The sequence below is a fragment of the Pogona vitticeps genome, chromosome 3, assembly GCF_051106095.1.
Source record: "Pogona vitticeps strain Pit_001003342236 chromosome 3, PviZW2.1, whole genome shotgun sequence".
Taxonomy (NCBI): Eukaryota; Metazoa; Chordata; class Lepidosauria; order Squamata; family Agamidae; genus Pogona; species Pogona vitticeps.
Window position 1 is genome coordinate 53,110,378 of NC_135785.1, and position 21,686 is coordinate 53,132,063.

The window sequence follows — 21,686 nt, forward strand, 5'->3', positions numbered from 1 at the left end:
TCTCTGTCTGTTCCCTTCAGTTGCTTTATTCTATTATTTTACCTGCTACTCCTTCCTTTAAGCCTTCCTACAATTTGTCAGAATTTTCCCTTATTCTGTTATTTAGCTGTTTTGGGGAACAGTTCTTCCCACTAGCATTTTTAGGGTGTTTGTAGGGGGAACATTATAGTTTTTAAAAAAGTATTGGAAAACTTGGATCAGCTGTGGACTCCCTCCTTTTAAGTGCATTCTTGTGGGTAAAATAAAAATGTCTAGCCTCTAATGATGGTGGCTGTAGGAGCAGGGAAGATCTAGATAGGTGATATTGTGGTTAATAGTAGTGTGTATTTATCAGAGCTAATATGAAGGTTAAAAAATCTTTACATTAAGTACCTATGTGAAAAAGTTAGAGCAGTGGTTCTTAACGTGGGCAATAATGCCCCCCAGGGGGCGATTTCATTTTTCAGGGGGGCGGTAGAACGAAAAGGGGCGGCATGGGGGCGCTGGAGCAGAAGGGGGCGGTAGGGGGGCGCTGGAGCAATCCAAACCTGTGAAGATGGCTGCAGCCTTTTTACAGTGTACATGAATATATATTTTCCTCCAATTTTAATTTAGTTTCAGAGTTTTCATATTGAAATTTTTAATTCCTGCATTGCGGTTTGTTTTTATACCCTTTTTATATTTCTTTTTGCGTCTTAAAATTCCCTTGCAACTAAATCATTAAATGTTACTTTTTGGGGGCATTTCATTTTCTTGCAATTGAATTTTGTTTTCAGGGGTCATTGGATTTAGGTGTCTTAAATAAATAAATAAATAAATAAATAAATAAATAAATAAATAAATAAATAAATAAATAAATAAATAAATAAATAAGAAAGATATCATCACCGTGGGGAGGGGGGGGCGATGATAACTTCCTCAGTGGCTCAAGGGGGCGTTTCTTTCAAAAAGGTTAAGAACCACTGAGTTAGAGTACAACATGCATTCAGATTGTTACATAAAAATTGTTAACGTATACACTTTTTTTTGGTCACAGGAAAGCTATGATATTTTGTTTTTGAGGTAGTTGTATACATGATACATATGTGTGTAGTTTTCTCATGTCTACATGCATATTAATTAGTATATAGAAGTGATTCCGGATGTCTGCAATGTTTGAGGTATCCTTGAGTATGCTTGCATGTGCTACTAAAGTGAAGTGGCCTCTCAAAGTATCATAGTCTCAGTAGGACAGTGGTGAATATTAACAAGTATTTTGTTTTGAGTTCCACTGTCTAAAATGTTCTGGAATGTACATAAACACATAGGTGGATTTAAAACTGAAATGGTCAGAACGGCAGATGAAGGTAAGTGTTTAAAAAGTGGTTAGTAAAAAAAAATGCTTCATATGCAGTTTCTGCAACCAAGGACAGAATATCTTGGTTGAAAGAGCAGTTTTAATATTTATGGCCATCCTTGTTATTTTGTGAGGATACCTTGTGTAGTGGAGAAGTAATGCAGCAGGCTATAAAAAGTTGTCATGTATTCTCATGTTTCTTCAGGCTTAAGCCAGCTACTTTTCTATAGGGAGTTGTGTCTATCTTTGTTTTCAAAAATTTTTATTTGCAATGAATACTTATTGTTAGTTGTTCAGACCCTTTTGGGCTACCTTTTGAGTAGTTTGCAGCCTTAGATTTTTCTTTTAAGTTGATTTCTTCAGTTCTTGTTTCTCAGTGCCCTCTTTGTGGCTCTATTTCTTTTGCCATTACCCACCTAAGAAACATTTCATTTCTTCCCCTCCCCCCCGTGTGTGCAAACTCCTGAGTTTTATCATAGTGAGTATCAGTTCATAGAGTATTTTGAAATGTGAAAACATTTTAGCAGTTGCTTGAAGCAGGGATGGGTAACTTATGGCTTGTACAGTATGTTTTTGGGCTACAATTCCTCTCAACCCTAGTGAGCAATTCCCTCCCCAGCCCCTCAAGCAGGGATGATGGATGTTGCTATCCAAAAACTTCAGTGGAGTCACAAGCTGCTGATTGATGATCTAATGATAACAAATACCCTGTTTGTCATCCTTGGGTAGTTTGTAATTGTCTTCATCATGGAAACCTTTTCAGGTTAACATTTTTATTTTAAAAACAGAATTCTGTTTGCAAGTGCAAAGAAAGGTTAGTCAACATGGCATTCATCCTGATTCAGATTCCTGTGGTTCAGATCTAAATATTCTGTACTAGCTAACAGTGTCATAACAAAGCCTGATTCAAGATTTCAATTCAAGATTTGAATCCTTGCTCTGCTGATCATTTTTACTAAAATGAAGTTTGATCCAGAGAATGGTCTAAAAATGTGGCACAATGCTGCTGTAATGAAGGACAACTGGGGAAAGGTAGCTGTTTGGGAAGTTTTCTGGTAATCATATATTGGTCATTCTTTTATGTAACATTTTATATTTTTTTAATGTTATGATTTGTTTAAGTATGTGTGAATGATGTGTCTAATAGGAATCACTGCTGCATTATTATTTGTGTGTCTGCCGTTGTCTCAAAATATAGTAGTTGTGCCTGGTTATGCCTGCTGTATCTACTCCTATTCCTGTTGCTAATTCTAGTACAGTATATTCTAAATTTTCTTACTGTAATTCTACTTGGAAATCGTGAGAGCAGCCTGTTAAAACTTCTATCTAGTGGAGAGGTTTTGGATGAAACAGCTAGAGGAGCTGGACAAGCTGTCAAGTATTGCAAGATGCATTTTAATCTGAAGATTGGAACATGGTAGAAAGGAGGAGTTGTTCCATTACAAATTGCTCTGGTCTTACTCCCCTCTTCCTTTCTGTACAACAAAGGTATTTGTTTCACAGAGGTGCACACTAGCCTTTGAGTATCTCATAATAGCAGCAAAGATCCTGGCATAGATGCTTAGCATAACTGCTGCAACTCAGTTTAAAAAAAACTTCATAGGGAAGACTTTGTTGGTGTGTTTGAGAATAATTTTTATTAGAAGCTTAGATCACTCAGCAAAGTATAGTTTAGCATTAGAAAATTGTTTACTTGTCACGACAGCCATAGACTTCAGGATGGGAAATAAATGCCATTTGCCCCTTTTGTGACTGTGGAGTAGCTCCCCAATTTTCTGCTGAGGCAGCTAGAAGCTTATGTTCATGCACAGTCTGCTTTCTTAGCTCACGTTAGTGATGGTTGTACAAATATTTTCTGGTTGTGGGATCACAAGGAGCCTGCTTTGGAGACAGTGGTGTCATTCTATAAATAAAATAATTACATTCTGATACTAGAAGTCACAAAGTTAATTTTCTTCCATTTAGCTCTGGTAATAAAAAGAAATATACGCTTTTCATGGGGTGAGATTGCAGATATTTGAGAAATGAAACATTTTATGATACAATGTCCACCACAGACTTTGTATTTTCAGAGTTTTCCAACTTCAGCATATCAGTTGAGTTTGATGCTAGTACAGTATTCTTCAACAGGTTTAATTAGACAGATTTTAGAGCATGTGGAATGTGGGTCAGATCTAGAAATTTGTTCACTAACTAGAGAGAACCTGGCGAGGTTCAAAAGCATCACATGGTAACAGTATTTACCACATTAAAAATTAATTGAATGTAATGCTGAATTTGAAAATGAAGACAGAAATTCTGGGTATTATCCCCCTCTTTCACCACTGCTGGGTGTGTTGTGTAGTGCTAGGATCAAACATACAAATATGAAAAATGAGTCTGTGGCTTTTAGAAGAGCTGGAATTCATCTGACCGACTGGTTTCTTGAACTTAGCTTGTTGGTAGGTCCCCCAGATGCTGAGGAATCTTCAGCTGCTGTTAAGTTTGATGGGCTGGTACTGCTCCTCATAGGCATCCTTCAGTCTCAAGAGATGATGGTAACGTGCTCTGTATGGAGGACTTCGACGCTGTATGCGAAGCTGGAGTGTCCTCTCCAGAGTAGGAAGCCTGGGTAAAATAATATGGAGGATAGGGTGTTTTTACCCAAGCAGCAAATCCCTTCTCTCCACATTGCTGAAATAGTCCAATGGAAAGGCAAGAGCCAATACAACTGGTTCCAGCGATGTCACAGGAGTTGGCAGAATGACACGAACTGCCTCCGGGACTCCGGCTCCGGATTTTGCCTCAGGGTTATCTCCTGAAGCCTTTTCCATCAGTGGATATAGCCACAAGGCAGTGGAGATTTGGAATTGGAGTTTTCCTTCTCCTAGATGGGCTGTCTTCCCAGGCTGATGAGCCCCACCTACCCGAGGTCTGGTACTGCTAGATATGCATGAAAACCTTGTTGAAAAGCTCTGTTAAACAATTTATTTCTGCAGTTCCTCTCATAAGCATGCATGTAAAGCTGGAGTGAATAAAAATCACTTAGTGCTGTTTATTTCTTTAGTGTCCAAGACCAAAGAAGCTTTTGAAGTTTCGGAGAGGATATTAGGGCCTTTTGTTATTATCCTTCAGTGTGTTATTTCAGATTAGTGTAAGGACCTACAAGCACAATTACATTGTTTTTACTGGTCCTTCTAGCAATTTTGCTTTTGCATGTCCACTTTGTCCAGTTTTAGTAATGTGTCTTAATTTTAGTTTTGCTGAAAATATCACCATGTTTGCATGATCATGTTATCTCCCTATAGATTACAAGGGAGCCTATAAGCTTTTGCCTTCTTGAGAATGCAACAAAAGTGCTGAAATCTCCTGCTTTGCTCCAAGTTGCAGATATACAAGGAAAATATACTCTAAATTTTATGTAAGAACATTAACTTGGATTCATCGCATATTGTTTTATTTGCTTTAATTCACTATGATCTAGTTGTAGTACCATGAGTAGATTAGTACAAGCTTTGTGCTATTGCAGCTGTCTAAAGATTTTGCTTCTGCTAAATGAAGGAAATTGACAGATTCTAGCTTTAATCTCTCCTTCCCCCTTTTTTCAGATCAATATATATGTATAAAATATTTCTCATTTCAATTTGTTTTTCTGGTTTAAAAGTCTTATTTCCTTTATGTAAAGGAAGGAAAATAAGAAAGTTTTCAGAAGCTAGGGTATGTCACCTAGTGTTTTTCATGTCATGAACTTAAATTCTTTTCCAGTTACTAGAAAGCTGTCAGGCAGAACATTGTAGAATATTGGTTAATTGTATTATGTTACAGCCATGTTTTGCATTATTGCTACAGAGAACTGCCTATCTTGGACATTCTTTTTCCAAGTTAGCAATGTCTTTTTTTTAAAAAATGAAGACACAATTTCTGTGGCCTAAGCTTTCATGGACTATACCCGATGAAAGCAGTTGTTTGTCTTGGAGGTATCACAAGACTTTTGGTTGTATTTGCTACAGCTGATTAACACAACTGTTCCCCTGAAGTTTTCTTCTGCAGTTTGTTTCTTGGGCCGGACTGCTTTACAGTAGCATGGTCCAGCTTTATGAACCAATTTTTTAGGTTTGCTATTTGCAGAAAATATATCGTATTGTGTGATAATTTGTGATTGATCTCTGTAAGGCACTGAGCATCCTCCTATAGGGGAATTACTGTGGTGCTTCCTTTTTGTTGTAAACACATTCTGTGTGTTATGTTGTTGACTGAATTCCAAAGCTCTCTAAACATTGTCTATGGGCTGACATATTTGTTCACTTCTACTTGAATTGGTTGACAGTCTAATTTTTTTCTGCTTTAGTATGAATTAAAACAGATGGTTGTTGATTTTGATCAGGGTGGGAAATGTTTCACACTGTTTTTTTGGACTGCAAGTCCGATAGTTTATTATTTTGGCCACACTGGCTCGGTTTTCTGGGAGCTGGCCCAAAATATCTGGATGGCCAAAAGGTTCTTCATTCTTGCTTTAGACCAGACCTGGGCAAAATGTGGCCCTACAGATGTTGTTGAACTGCACCTCCCAGCAATCCTCACTATTGGTTGTGTGGGCTAGAATTGCTGGGAGTTGCAGTTCAGCAACATCTGGAGGGCCGCATTTTGCCCAGGTCTGCTTAGACACTGCTCTCAGTAAGAGTGAAGAAGAAGCTAATCCAAAGAAATAGAGACTTTGCAGATTGTGTGTAGGCTTGATGGTGAGGTGTGAGTGGGGCAGTGTGATTTTTATTAACATTTTTATGTAAAAAGAAATGGAGCAGTTCACTAACGCTAGAGTGGAGGCCTGGTTAGGCTGCTTTTCCTATTTCATATTTGACATGCTGTCTGAAATGTATTTTCCATGTGAAGAACTATGGTTTATCCTGGCTTTTCTGAGTGTATTATGTATGATATGCACATTGTTCATAGGTGCATGTGGCTCATTTGTACTATACTTTTATATGAATATGTACAATATTTTATATAAATAGGGCTTCATATGAAATCTTTGAAGTTTACTTTGAGAGATCTTTCAACTGTGATGTGTTTCTTAACCCTTAGGTTGCAAATCATGGCACAGACTGAGAAGAAAGGAGGATTGCTTCGGAAGTCTTCAGCTAGTAAAAAGCCATTGAAAGAGAAGGTTGTGCTGATGTATGATGAGATATTCATGGTAGGATTTGAAATTTTCTTCTTTTCATTGTGGTTTCTTGCTCTGCTTTCAAAGAATTTCATTCTGCTGAGGAATATCACAGGCAAATTAGGCTGCCTTAGAATTGTTAAGTATTCCATGTTTATCTGTGCTCTTGCTTTATAGCGAGTGGTGGATACCTCTCTAGAGTTCTAGGGTTTGGGACCACTGAACTTCTTCATCCAATCTCAGGCAAGTTGCTTTGATACTTAACTCGTGTCTGGTGTCAGTAATGGCCTGGATGAAAATGCACAAACTGAAGGTTAATCCCGGCAAGAGAGAAGTGCTCACAGTTAGTTAAAAGGCAGATCAGTGAACAGGGATCCAACCTATATTGGATGGAGCTACATTCCTTTTGACAGCTCGGGTCTACAGTTGGGGCATGTTCCTAGATTCATCTTTGAGTTCAGCTGTGGCTAGGCATGGGTTTCCACAATTAATACTAGTACATTAGTTATGCTCATTCCCGGAGAAGCCTCATTTGGCCACACTGACACATGCCGTTGCTGTACCCTGTTTGGATTATTGTAATGTGTTCTACATAATGCTGCCTTTGAAAAGTGTTCAGAAAATGCAGTGGGTCCAGGATGCTGCAGCTAGATTCCTTATTGTAGCTGATTACAGGAAGAATAGAAATTCCTTCTTAAAACAGCTTCACTATCTACCAGCTTGTTTCCAGGTCCAATTTGGTGTGCTGTTTTTGATCTATAAAATGCTAAAACCTATGGGTTTAGGATATCTAAAGCACTGGTTCTTAACCTTGGGTTACTCAGGTGTTTTGGACTGCAACTCCCAGAAACCTTCACCACCAGCTGTCCTGACTGGGGTTTCTGGGAGTTGCAGTTCAAAAGCATCTGAGTAACAAAGGTTAAGAACCACTGATCTAAAGGACTGTATCTCCCCAAATGAGCTTCCTTGGTTTTTAAGATCTTCTGGGGATGCCTTTGCCTTGGGTTCACTGCTCTCACAGGCATGTTTGGTGAAAGCACAACAGGTGCTCTTTTCACTGACTACTGCAAGGCAGTCACATTCTCTTCTATAAGAGACCACATAGACCCTGCTCCCTGTTGTCTTTCTCCTGTCACATGGAGACTTTCCTTTTTATGCAGGCTTCTAGTAAGCAAAATGGCCAAACCTGAGATACCAGACTAAAATGCATTCAGCTCTCTTCAAGATGGTCAGTTTTCCTAGATTAACATAGCTAAAATGGTACTCTAAGACCAGTCCTATTTCATATTTAATCCAATGTCCTTCATAACGAGGATTCTTTTTCTCTTTTAGTCAGAAGATCCCAGTAAGTGCAACCCTCGATTTTGGGAGGAACTCTTCCTCATGAAGGTAATGTACCAAAAATCAAAACATCCTTGTTCTTCTGGTCTCTTCACATTTAGTCTCCTGTGCAATAATTCCCAGCTTTTAGTCATGACCTCTGTAGCTCTGTGAATTTACTTCTCCTCTTTCTCTCATAGGTGAATTTAGAATATTTGGAAGGAAAACTGGAGTCTCTAGATGGTGAAGAATTAATGAAGATAAAAGATAACATTAACTGTCTGTTCCAGCGCTGCATCCGGGCATTGGGAGAGGAGCATCCCATCAGAGTTGTCAATGCATTACAGGTGCTGTACTGTACATTTCTTATAGGACAAGGTATGGGTTCTGTTGAACATTCATAATTCCACAACTTATGATCAGCCAGTTAGTAACAGATGAAGCCCTATAAGAGAAGAATCCAGTCAAATTTAAGAGCTGCTTAATTGCATAGTTATTGAGCCTGCTAGACTAGATACAGCTCTTGGGATACCTTTAGCATTTAGACAATAATTTATTTTGTCTTCTTCCGACCTGCCTTGTTAGTGATTTGAGAGTAATATTAAGAATAGTTTTCACCAAATACAAAAATAAGCATACTAAAAATATTCTAAATTCTGTATAGTATTGACCTGCCTTTCCCACTCTTTTGTTGACTATGAGGGCTTCTCCATTTCTTCTATGGGATTCTTGCCCACAAAAGAAGATATGATAATTGTCTGAATTGAATTTGCCGTCCATTTTAGTTTACTGATGCCCAGGATGTCAATGTTTATTCTTGCCATCTCCTATTTGACCACATCCAGCTTATCAAGGTTCATAGATTTTACATTCCAAGTTCTTATGCAGTTTTTTTCTTTGCAGCATTGGACTTTCCTTTCACTTCCAGGCATGTCTGCAGCTGAGCATTCTTTCGGCTTTGTCCCAACCACTTTATTAGCTCTGGAGCTACTTGTACTTGTCCTCCGCTCTTCCTCAGTAGCGTGTTGAACGCCTTCCGACTTGAAGGGCTCATCTTCCAGCGTCATATCTTTTAGCCTTTTGTTTCTGTCCATGGGGTTTTCTTGGCAAAGATACTGGAGTGACTTGCCAGTTCCTGCTCCAGGTGGATCGAGTTTAGTCAGAACTCTCCACTCAGAGCTCTCCACAAAATATTGGGAAAAGCTGTACTGGGATACAATCTCAAAAATGATAGAATGATTTCAATATGAATCCAAGGCAGACCTTTCAGCATCACAGTAATCCAAGTTTATGCACCAACCACCAATGCTGAAGAGGTTGAAATTGACCAGTTCTGTGAAGACTTACAACACCTTCTAGAACAGACACAAAAGAAAGATGTTCTCATTATAAGGGATTGGAATGCTAAAGTAGGGAGTCAAGAGATAAAAGGAACAACAGGTAAGTTTGGCCTTGGAGTTCAAAACAAAACAGGGTAAAGGCTAATAGAGTTTTGTCAAGAGAATAAGCTGGTCATCACAAACACTCTTTTCCAGCAACACAAGAGGCGACTGTACACATGGACATCACCAGATGGGCAGTACCGAAATCAGATTGATTATGTTCTCTGCACCCAAAGATGGAAAAGCTCCATACAGTCATGGTAGAGACCTCACAGAAACAGAAGACATCAGGAAGAGGTGGCAAGAATACACAGAGGAAATTTTGCCAGAAAGATCTGGATGTCCCGGACAACCCTGATAGTGTGGCTGCTGACCTTGAGCCAGACATCTGGAGAGTGAAGTCAAGTGGTCCGTAGAAAGCATGGTTAACAACAAGGCCAGTGGAGGTGATGGCATTCCAGTTGAACTATTTAAAATCTTAAAAGATGATGCTGTTAAGGTGCTATACTCAACATGCTGGCAAGTTTGAAAAACTCAGGAGCGGCCAGAAGATTGGAAAACATCAGTTTGCATCCATATCCCAAAGAAGGGCAGTGCCAAAGAATGCTCCAACTACTGTACAATTGCACTCATTTCACACGCTAGCAAGGTTATGCTCAATATCCTACAAGGTAGGCTTTAGCAGTATGTGGAGCGAGAACTCCCAGAAGTACAAGCTGGATTTTGAAGGGGCAGAGGAATTAGAGACCAAATTGCTAACATGCACTGGATTATGGAGAAAGCCAGAGTGTTCCAGAAAAACATCTACTTCTGCTTCCTTGACTACGGAAAAGCCTTTGACTGTGTGGACCATAGCAAACTATGGCAAGTCCTTAAAGAAATGGGAGTGCCTGACCACTTTATCTATTTCCTGAGAAATATATATTTGGGACAGGAAGCAACCGTTAGAATTGGATATGGAACAACTGTTGGGTTCAAAATTGGGAAAGGAGTACGACAAGGCTGTATATTGTCCCCCTGTTTATTTAACATGGTAAGAGAAGACTCCTTGGAAAAGACCCTGATGTTGGGAAAGTGTGAAGGCAAGAAGAGAAGGGAACGACAGAGGATGAGATGGTTGGACAGTATCGTCGAAGCTACAAACATGAATTTGACCAAACTTCGGGAGGCAGTGGAAGACAGGGGAGCCTGCCGTTCTCTGTTCCATGGGGTCATGAAGAGTCAGACATGACTTAACGACTAAACAACAACAACAACAAATTGACCTGCTGCATTATACTAATCAACCCAGGCACCCTAGAAACTTAATTATAAGTTCCTGGGATATATAATGGTAGATTCTTTGTGACTTGGAAGTATTATTTTACAATTCCTGTCTCTTATGTCTTCTTCTCCAGACACTGTGTGCACTGATCCGTGGGGTCCATCAAAAGAACAAATCCACATCTGGATTTGACATCATCAACATGTTGATGGGCTTTGACAAGGCTGAATTGTGCATGAAGGTAAGAGTTTACATGGCAGTTGAGAGTGATGGTTGGAGGAGATAATAATGTGCATGTAAGAGACATGAGTAATCAACTGATAAACAGATTGTGCACAGTATCTCCCACAATGTTAAAGGTGTGTTCAAAATGGGGGTGAAATTTTAAATAAAATACGGTTGATGTCATAATTCATTTTCAGGATTTTGTTTTCATTCTGTTGGCTTTCCTGAATTTCTGAATTTAAAAGGGGAAAATGATAGTAGATGGTGCTGTTTGTTCAGTTGCTATCTTGATGTGTAGTGTAGAAATCTCTGTAGGCTGTGATCTACAAGCAAAACGCAAAACACAGCTGTGTTGTGCTCATAACAATGCAACTCTTGCCTAGAACTGGGGTAGCCAATGTCAGTGGGTCCAGAGATACTTTTCTGCAGCTTGAACTGCATGAACAGAAACATACAAAAATCATATTAGATCACAACAGGAGTCTACTGTTTTGAAGAATGAGTGTTTGATGTTCACACAATAGGTAGACCTTGCAATCTTATTTATAAGGTGAATCCTTGTTTGTAGAAGGTTCCAAAAGCAGCAGTTCCCTTTTTTGGGGGTTGGGGACTGGAAAATTTTTGTGTGTGTTGTAAGGGAGTGTGATAGGCTGCCTGGTGTGGTGTAGTGGTTACAGTGATTGACTAGGACTCAGGAGACCTGGGTTTGAATCCCTACTCAGCCATGGAAACTCACTCGAAGTGTGATAAAGCCACCTCTTAAATATCTCACTTAACCTGAAAACTCCATTAGTTGTTTGACAAATACAGTATACTGTAACTAGAACACATGCAGGGAAATCTTGTTCACAGACACCAGACTTATGCTTTCTAATTTTTGTTAGTAAGCGATAGTAAGCAAGTTTTAAATTCAATCAGTGATATGATTCTGAAAAAGAAACCCATTGTGTGGTTTGGGTACATGAAATATGTTTTTGGAAAGAATTGTTGTCTTAAACTGTGCTGTTTGTATCGCATGGACACTCTTTCTTACATGGTAACTATGCTTGGCATGGTAGGAAACAATGTATTTTCCAAAAACTGAAATACTCTAAATTAACATTAGAGTGACATGTTCTAGACTTCTGCCATCATTAATATTTCCTACATAAATCATGATGTGATGCAGTATTGCATAAAGCACAATATCTAATTTTTCTTGCATGGATATGCCTTGGTGTGCGATAACTGTTCTTTGTTTTAGAATTTGATGGAGAGTTTGGACACACTGCTTTGTGCAGAAGGCTCTGAAAGCCTCAAGAGCTTGTGCCTGAAGCTACTGCTCTGCTTGGTCACTGTAAGTAATGGAGTGATTGTTAGAAATATTTACTTTCCAGATTTGGTAAACAATATTTTCAAAATAAAAGCTGTGTTCTTCATTTCTAAAGAAGAGATGCTTTCACTTCCATCTGCTTAGTGCTTCTGTTGCGAGAATGATAGCTCTATGAATTACTATTTTAAATATAGTTATTGTATTAGATATATTAATGAGAAATTTCACCTTTTTGTAATTGTGGTTTCTCTGCTACAGGAATTAAATATATATACATATCTGCTACATGAACTAAAAATATATACATAAAGTAATTTTACCATTTTTCTTCTTCACAAGTCCCAAGATATCTTACAATATACGTTTAAAGCAGTACATTATATGAAAAGATTATTAAATAAATCATCAGATTAAAACAAATACATAATTAATATAATTTAAAACAGTTTAAAACTGGTTTAAAGATGCGATAACTACATCAAGGCAGCACTCACCATTAAAAGGTACTAAGCAGGGGCCTACTTAAATAAGAACAAAGGACATCAAGGAGGGGGCCAGCCTAGCTTCTCTTGGATGGGAATTCCATAACTTTGAAACAGTCACCAGCAAGGTCTTTTTTCTTGTCATTGGCAGATGTGCCTGTCAGGCTGGTGGGACTGAGAACAAGGTTTCATTTAGGGAGAAAGAGCCCTTTAGATAACCTGGATATATACAGCTGTATAGATCATCAACAGCACAATGGATCAGTAAAGTACCCTGTTTCCCTGAAAATAAGACAGTCTTATATTAATTTTTGCTCCAAAAATGCATTAGGGCTTATATATAAAATGTACAACAATTTACATTTATTCCAATACAGTCATGTTGTCTTCTTTTGCTTGCTGCACAAGGGTGGAAGGTGGGGGTTTCACTTAACTGGGGCTTATTTTGGGATAGATCCTATATTACGAGCATCTTAAAAAAAACCATACTAGGGTTTATTTTCAGGTTAGGTATTTTTGGGGAAACAAGGTAGTGAAGCTGTTGTAGCAGAGAATTTCTGTTCTTACTATAACTAGTTCTTGTCAATGGCCTGAAATGTTTTGGACCTGCTAGACATTCTGGACTATTTTTCAAAGACAATCCCATCTAGAGTGCATTATAGTAACCTATGGAGGATTTAACAAGGGCATGTGTCCCTGTGGCAAGATCACACTTCTTTTGGATTGGGCAAAGATAGCATACAATTTTTAACTGTGGGAATGCACTTCTTGCCACCACTAAGATGTGCGCGACTGGACTCAGTGATCAATTGAGGAGCACACCCAAATTACCTGAGTTTCCAGGGTAGTGTAACCCCATATATTACAGTTTGGAACCCTGTTATTGATTTGCCTTTTCACTTACAAAAAGGATCTCTGTTTTATCTGGATTAAGCTTCAATTTGTTCACTGTTATCCAATCCATTTTTGACTCCAGATGCCAGTTTAGAACCAGGGCCATTTCCTTAGATTTGAATGGAAAGGAGAAATACACTCTCCGCTTACTGGCTGCCAGACCCCAAACTCTGGATGATTTCTCTTGGTGGGTTCACATGTATATTAAATAGTGTGGTGAGGCAAACAACCCAGAGCTGCAGGCTAGTAGCCAGGGCATTTAACAGGAGTCCACCAGCATCATCATCTGAACTCAGTTCTCCAAAAAGAAGACAGCAAATATAGAACATAGCCTCCAGGTTCCATCACAGAATTATGGCTTAGAAGGATACTGTGGTAGATAAGAGTCAGAAACTGCTGAAGGGTCCCATAAAATCAACAGGGACATACTCCCCTTTTTAGTTTCCAGCATAAGTCATCTAGTAATGCGACCAAAGCTGTATTTCCCATTACCAGACCTAAAGGCAGAATGGATCTAGATAATCTGTTTCATTCAGGAACACTTGAAGCTGAGAAGCCACCATATGTTTCAATGCCTTTTCCAAGAATAGGCAAAAACAAACAAACAAATAAAATTGAAGATTGGCTACTAGTTACCTAGTATGACAAGATACAAGGAGTCTTTTTTTTCATAAATTATCTTACTATTATCTCTTTTAGGTATGCTGTAATTATGTACTTGATGCATGGTTCTGACATACTTAATAATGATATTAATGTTGCTGTTCCACTTACATGCATGGTCTGTCCCCCCACTCCCTGCCCCTCAGCTACTGTTTTAAGCCAGAAAGGGCAAAAAATCTGACACACTTGTGATAGCTTTAGAAGAGGTAGCTACGTTATCCTGAGCTCATAAAGTAGGCGAAAACAAAAGAAAAATAAAAAAATACAAAAATGTGGCACCTTAAAGACTAACTATATATCTTAACGTGAGCTTTCGTGAACAAGTCCATTTCCTCATATCTGTGATAACTTTCACCTCTCTAAGGATCCTGCCTGGATCCTTTGGCTTTACAGGTAGGAAAATATTCATTTTCTCTGGACAAACCAGTCACATTTGTGAGCTCCATATCAACTGCAGCATCCAAGTCAGAGCAGATCATAAAGATTTTGTCTCCAGAGTTTTGTAGAAAGTAGAAAGCAGTTACAAGGGTGGACTATAATTCTGAGTGAAATCACTGAAGGAGAGAACAAAGTCAATGGCGAAGTAGTGAATGGAATATATTTAATAAAGTGATTAAAATACTTTCTATCTTACCAGAAATCAGTAATCTTAAAGTAGTCCTAATATATATTCACAAAGTCCAGGAAGAATGGGTCTCTTTCTACAGTTATGGGAGAATTTAATTAAATAACGTATTTGAGGGAAATGTGGATTCTTTCATTACTGTGTCTTTGAAGTGCCTGATCATAAAAAAAGGCATGGAACACTGGGTGTTCAATCAGGTAACTTTATATGGATGGTAGTGGAGAACACCACCTTTTTATAACATTCTTTTAAAAAATCTTTTTTCTATTCAGGTGACAGATAACATCAGTCAGAACACAATCCTGGAGTATGTGATGATTAACAGCATTTTTGAAGCTATCTTACAGGCAAGTTTTTCTCCCCTTTCATCTCAAATTGAGCAGTTAATTTCACTTAAGGCTTTTGTATAAATAATACATTTTCATCTAATGCTGCATAAATGCAAATCTGAAACCAAGTGCCAGATAGCCTGTTAACTTCCCTTTTCTTTTAATGTTCTTTCCTTGATCGTGCTTTTGCTTCCCACTTAAATTTTGAGGACACTTCAGCCAGGTTATTTATGGATTGGATGCACAGCATTTTGAGGCTTATTGTGTAAAATAGTGTTAGGGAAGAATTAACACTCTTTTTTTCAAAATGAGAATTTAGATGGAATCTATGGGAATGGTGGTGGGGCTTTTAAAAGCTACAGTATATAGATTAGTTTATGTAATGGAAGCTTTGGTTTTGTCAATTTTTTTTCTGTTGCTTATCAACAGCCCTTTGAAATATGGAGACATAGTTCACTTAAGCTATTTCTTTTCTTTATTTCAGATTCTCTCTAATCCTCTCAGTCGCAGGGAACATGGTTATGACGCTGTTGTCCTGCTTGCCTTGTTAGTAAACTATAGAAAATATGAGGTGAGTACTTCACATACAGAATATATGTTACTCTGGTTAGGAGCTGTACACATTTTTGTTGGCTAAAGGGGTCTACATTTAGTTACGAGAATTCTGCCTCTCTCCCAAAGGGACAGGTCTTGTTCCTGCTGTTACGCTGTATCTTGGAAGTGTACTTTGAACCTGTGGGGATTGTTTGCATTCTCTGAGGTGGGAGTTGTTCCTGCAACCATTCTACATTTTTGAGGTGCTCCAAGGACCCTGAAAGAAATATGAAGAGGAATTCTAGGTTCTGAAAAGCTGAAGAGCTGTGAAGAAGGCTTGGAGTCATGTTATATCCTACACCTGATAGGGCAATGCAGCTCTGGGATACTCCCTGTATCTTTGTCCTTCTCTCTGCTACCAGGTCCAAGTCAAAGAGATGAAATTTTGGGCCTGGTGTGGCAATGACAGAACTACCATTGGTTCTTCCAGTTTTTTTTTGCTGCAAAGGAGGGCAGGAATCACATGCCCATTGGTGCAGTGGTTTGCTGGTCCTTACAGCTCACTTCTGATACACATTGCAACTATGGGAATATATATTTTTAGTATAAAAATACCTAGGTGGTTTGGTTACAGAGTACTTTAGAAAAGTTGTCAGTACAGGAGGGAAGTTTCTGGTCTATCCTTCTTGCAAGTTTTTTGACCAGAGGCATGCGATTTGTTTGCCAGGTGGTATCAAGCGAACTTGGGAATTCAGTCCTGCCCCAGTTAATTAGTTTATTGAGGAAATGAAGCTTTCTACAGCTTTCTGACTACTTGTTCAAGCTTTTTTCTCTAGTTCACATGTAGCAAAGTATTTGAATCGTGGCTTTTATGGGTTTGTGTTGTCTGCAGGATTTGAATTCCATCTTTAGTAGTCTACTAAAATCCATAATTTCTCACTTGGGGAACGAAGATGTATCAGCATGCTTCATATTTCTATAGTTCTTTTCTTGTTTAGTCTTTGGGAAATGTTAGAATAGCATGTATGTGCTTCAATACTGCAAATCTTCTGAGAGAGTGAGCATGAGTGGCTTTTCATTTGATCAAATTATTGCTGATCATACCATCTTTTCTCCAGAGTCTCGTGGGTTGCTAAATTGTTCCATTAAGTTAAGGAAATGGAATTGCTTTGAGAATGAATTTGTTCCTTATGACTTTAATACTCATTAAAAATAAAACATGAGTGTGCTTCTAAAAGCATTTTTAAAAACTGTGTTCCAAGGTTAGTGGAGTATCTGAGTTTTTATTATTGTTCTAATTGATACTTCTCTTTGCATCGTAACTTTTTATTGCTAGATATTGTCTAAACTCACACAAAATGTCAAACCTTGGATTTAGCTGAGAGTTACCTTGATACCTCCCAAACTTTTTTCACACCAAGGTGATAAGGGCCTCTTTGAGCCTATAGATTTCCACCTTTTCTGGTTATGATATTTATTTTTGCAAACTGTTTGGAACTTTAAATGAGAGAATGTAAGCTTATACAGTATAGGTGGTTGCTATCCTGTTAATCCTTGAGTATATCATGTAAATCTGTATCAATCAATCCAGGCAAAGCAGAGGTGCTCCTGGTCAGTTGAAAGGCAGATCAGGGAGCAGAGATATAGCCTGAGCTGGGTGAGATTACGCTTCCCCTGGAAACTCAGGTGCACAACTTGGGGGTGTTCCTGGATTTGTCCCCAAGTATGGATGCCTGAGTTTCAGTGGTGGCCAGGAGTGCCTTTGCAAAATGAAAATTAGTGCACCAGCTGCACCTATTCCTGGGGAGGTCTGATCTGGCCACAGTGACACATCCCGGCTAGATTACTGAAACTCACTCTATATGGGGCTGCCTATGGAATGTGTAGGGAAACTTCAGTGTGTCCAAAACACAGCAGCCAGACTGCTAACTGGGGCTGGTTACATGAATCACATAACCCCCCTTTTGCAGCAGCTCCACTGGCTACCCGTCAGTTTCTGGGTACAATTCAAAGTTCTGATTCTAACCTATAAAGCCCTAAATGGCTTGGGCCCAAGCTATCTCAAGGACCACATCTCCCTTTATGAACCTGCTTGAGTGTTAAAGTTACCAAAAGAGGCCTTTCTCTCATTATTGCCATATTTACAGGTGTATTTGGTGGGGACACAGAAGAGGGCCTTCTCTGTTGCTGCTCCCAGACTCTGGAACTCTCTCCCACAGGAGGCCAGGCTGACCCTATAGTTACTGTTCTTTCACAAGCAGGCTCTTCGGGCAGACTTTCCGTTTATGACTGTCTGCCTAAGGGGGGTTTCTTTAAAATAGATTCTAGTACCTTTTGCATTCAGTTTGTTCTGGTTTTGCCTATGTTCTTTAGTATTATATCCATATGATCCTTTTTTAAGTATTTGCATACTCAATGTGGTTAGATTTAAATATTGTCTTTTAATTGTGAAAGCCACCATGAATTGGTTTTAATCGTGTAAGCCACCATGAATTCCTTAAAACCTGAATTGTACCCAGGTTTTAAGGAAAAAGGCAGAATAAAATCAGTCAGTCAGTCTGTCAGTCTGTCTGTCTGTCAGTCAGTCAGTCAGTCTTGTGCCTTTGATGGTCATGCCTGAAATGACTGCTTTCCTGGGCAGTTTCTTTTTGATTGCCATAGCAGATCCATAATTTAGGATTGTTTTCTAGTTTTCTGTTCTTCTGAGGAAATTGAGCTATTCTTAAGTCTCCTCCCTGTTCTCTTCCAGTTGCTGCCTATCTTTCATAATTGTGTTTTTATTTCATGGCTGTATTGTCTTTCTATCAACTTGGTCAATATCCACATCTTGTGGCTCATATCCTTGCCAGCACTTTGTATCTCTACTACATCTGCAGTGATTCATAATCTGTGTGTCCAGCAGAGTCTAACTCTGTTTCCACATCATTGGCCATCTTCCTTGTTTTCTGTTCAGGCCTGCTTGTTTGAGATTAAGTTACAGCTTCTCCTACTGAATGTGCTTATGTCTATATGGAACAAATCTTCCCTATAGCTTCCAAAGAAAGTAGCCACGATAGTTTGTGCATGCATATCTAGACAAAGCCAAAGCAAAACAAAAATGCAAAAAGCAAACATAAAAATGTAATGGCACCTTAAAGACTGACTTTCATTCTTCAGTACAAGTTTTAATGGAAAAACCTACTTCATCAGACATGCAAGAGTAGAGTAAAATGAAGCCTCCCCCCCCCCCACAGAGGTAGACACAGAAAACTGACAGTGGCATTACTGACACAAGTAAATAACAAAAAATGTTGATTGCATATATAGAACTGTTATTCAACTCAGTGGTTTAGGTTTGTGGCTGCAGAGCAGGAGTTCGGGAGTTCGATTCCCCACTGTGCCTCCTGAACAGAGGTTGAACTAGATGATCCACAGGGTCCCTTCCGGCTCTGCCGTTCTAAGATGAATGAATTAATGAACTTGTCCTGATTTAAATGAAGAGTTGCATATTTACTTTGAGGTGCAAAGGCAGCAGATGATTTCTTATAGGATAATCTTTTGCAACAACAATTGATTGTTTTAGTGGTCTAATAAAGGTATCACTCTTTTTGCTTTTGCATTGTCTGGCAAAGGATCTGATTCATGCAAAGGACTGTAAAGACGTGGTTAGGCATTATTAAAGCAAAGCAAAGCATGATGCATGTATACCTTCCCATAGCGCTGAAATCATTCTCTGGGTAGTTTACAGTTTAATTATGCAGGCCACACATTGCCCCCACCCCCAACAAGCTGGGTGCTAAATTTATTGACCTCAGAAGGGTGGAAGACTGAGTGAATCTCGAGCTGGCTACCTGGTATTGAACCCGGATAGTGAGCTGAGTTTTGGCTGCAGTATTGCAGTTTAATCACTGTGCCACAAGGTTTCTTTCAGTCCTAGAACTTAAAAATATGCTCTAGGCATGTTATATGTTTAGTTGATGGCCTTGCAAATGCTGCTGTTCAGATGTTTGATGGTCAACATGTGTTCTATGAATGAGAATAAGAAGAGGGGAAGGGTAGGATATTTGTTTTATTTGAAATGCTTCTCAAGCAGGAATTAGAAAACAGACTCACAAGAACTATACAGTAGAGATGGGAAGGTTCATATTTGTATACTAATACACATACGTACCCCAGCACAGCTCACTCATGCATCTGCTGTCCCCACTGATCCTTCCAATTGTTCCAGAGCACTCAGTGAGCTAGCCACTCTTAACAGAAGGAGGGAAGACGAGTCTCCCTGCAAGGCTCTGCTCTACAGTCTTGAATTTAATAAATCTGTTAGCTATCTCCTGGTAATTTTTTAACTACTAAAGTTATAATGGTGGTTAAAATTTAAAATTTGGTCAAACTGTTGGTGATTCTCAACACTCTAGAGAGCTCTTATGTTTATGGTAGGCTAATGCATTGAGAGAAAGATTTTATCTAGAGTCCCGTGGTTTTAATTGAAAGGCATGTGTGTTCCCTGAAAGGACAAGAAGCAGGCATTGTATGACTTTGCTAAATCACTGAATTAACCCATTACTTTAATTCTTCCCATTGCAGTCTGTGAATCCTTACATAGTGAAGTTGTCAATCATAGATGATGAGACCACACTGAATGTGAGTACAGTGCATTGTATTGAAAGTTGCTAAGAGTATTGGACATACAGAAAGGAACCAAACAGTGTTAGTTGGAAAAACTCTCCAGAGATTTCCCAATGCATATTGCTTGTCTCTTTTTAACCTGTGATAGAAACTGTTGTAGGCCTAGGGCTATCGTTCCAGCCTCTTCTGATAGAATTGCTAATACTGAATGTTACTTTATCACTGTGTATCCTCTATAGCAAATACTATTTTAGCATGCCTTAAAATAGCAAATACTATTTTAGCATGCCTTAACAGAAGTATAGTCTCCAAATCCTGTGAGTTACTAGTCCCCCTCTATTCAGCACTGGTTAAGCCTCAACTAGCATAGTAATTGCATCATGCTAGTTATTTTCTACATTGTTTTAATGTGTTTTAATTTTTGTAAGCCATTCCGAGTAGACGTTGTCTAGAGGGGCGGGGTAAAAAAATTGAATGAATGAATGAATGAATGAATGAATGAATGAATGAATGAATGAATGAATGAATGAATGAATGAATAAATAAATAAATAAATAAATAAATAAATAAATAAATAAATAAATAAATAAATAAATAAATAAATAAATAAATAAATAAATAAATAAATAAATAAATAAATAAATAAATAAATAAATACTGTGTCCATTTCTGAACACCACACTTCAAGAAGGATGCCAACAAACTGGAACAAGTTCAGAGGAGGGCCACAAGGATGACCAGGGGACTGGAAACTGGGGATGTTTTGCCTTGAGAAAAGAAGAGTGAGGGAAGATATGATAGTACTTTTCAGATACTTGAAAAGTAGTCATACAAAGGGAGGAGCAGGATCTGTTCTCAATCATCCCAGAATGCAGGATGCATAACAATGGGCTCAAGCTACACAAAGCCATATTTATGTGGAATATCAGGAAAAATGTCTTAACTGTTAAAGCAGTACGACAGTGGAACCAGTTACCTCAGGAGGTGGTTAGCAAACCAACGCTGGCGGCATTCAAGAGAAAATTGGACAACCATCTGTCAGATGTAGATTCTAGCATTGAGGAGGGGGTTGGATTTGATGACCTTGTAGGCCTTCCAACTCAATTATTCTACGATTCTTTGCAAGAGCTCAAGGTGGTGTACACCTTCCTCTACCTGAATTTTATCCTCACAACAGTCGTGTGAGACAGCTGAAGCTTCATGTGTGTTTGTATGGCTCAAGGTCATCTCCCAAACCTCTTGGCAGAATGGCAGTTGAAACTATGATCTGTCCAGTTAGTCTGCTACTCTGATCTCTGTGCCACACTTGGAGCCAGGGTACTCAGAGAGGGATAAATACAGTGGTGCCCCGCTTAGCGAGGGTAATCCGTTCCGGATTAACCTTCGCTATGGGGAAACATCACTATACAGATCAAAAAAACCCATTGGAACTATGTTTAATGCGTTCCAAATGGGCCCAAAACTCACCGTTCTGTGATGTTTCCCCATGTTCCGGCAGCCATTTTGGGTGTTCTGGTGGCCATTTTGGTTGTTCCGGTGGCCATTTTGGGTGGTTCCGGTGGCCATTTTGGGTGTTCCAGCAGCCATTTTCGAATC

At 38.9% G+C, this 21,686-nt stretch overlaps 1 protein-coding gene across 6 annotated transcripts in view; it reads left to right on the plus strand.

The window, feature by feature from the left end:
• The window catches only part of ARMH3 (armadillo like helical domain containing 3), a 169,181-nt gene that overhangs the window by 3,644 nt on the left and 143,851 nt on the right, over positions 1-21,686 (plus strand). For 2 of the 6 annotated variants that reach the window (XM_020790836.3, XM_020790834.3), the window contains exons 2-9: positions 6,377-6,488; positions 7,788-7,844; positions 7,976-8,122; positions 10,555-10,662; positions 11,890-11,982; positions 14,895-14,969; positions 15,436-15,522; positions 20,049-20,105. In XM_020790836.3, coding sequence (XP_020646495.1) covers positions 6,387-6,488; positions 7,788-7,844; positions 7,976-8,122; positions 10,555-10,662; positions 11,890-11,982; positions 14,895-14,969; positions 15,436-15,522; positions 20,049-20,105 — 726 coding nt within the window. In that variant the 5' untranslated portion in view covers positions 6,377-6,386. Of the gene's footprint in view, positions 1-1,761; positions 4,227-4,602; positions 4,716-6,376; positions 6,489-7,787; positions 7,845-7,975; positions 8,154-10,554; positions 10,663-11,889; positions 11,983-14,894; positions 14,970-15,435; positions 15,523-20,048; positions 20,106-21,686 lie in introns of those variants that run through there. The other 4 variants (XM_072995669.2, XM_078389438.1, XM_072995667.2 and 1 more) reach the window with 4 other exon arrangements.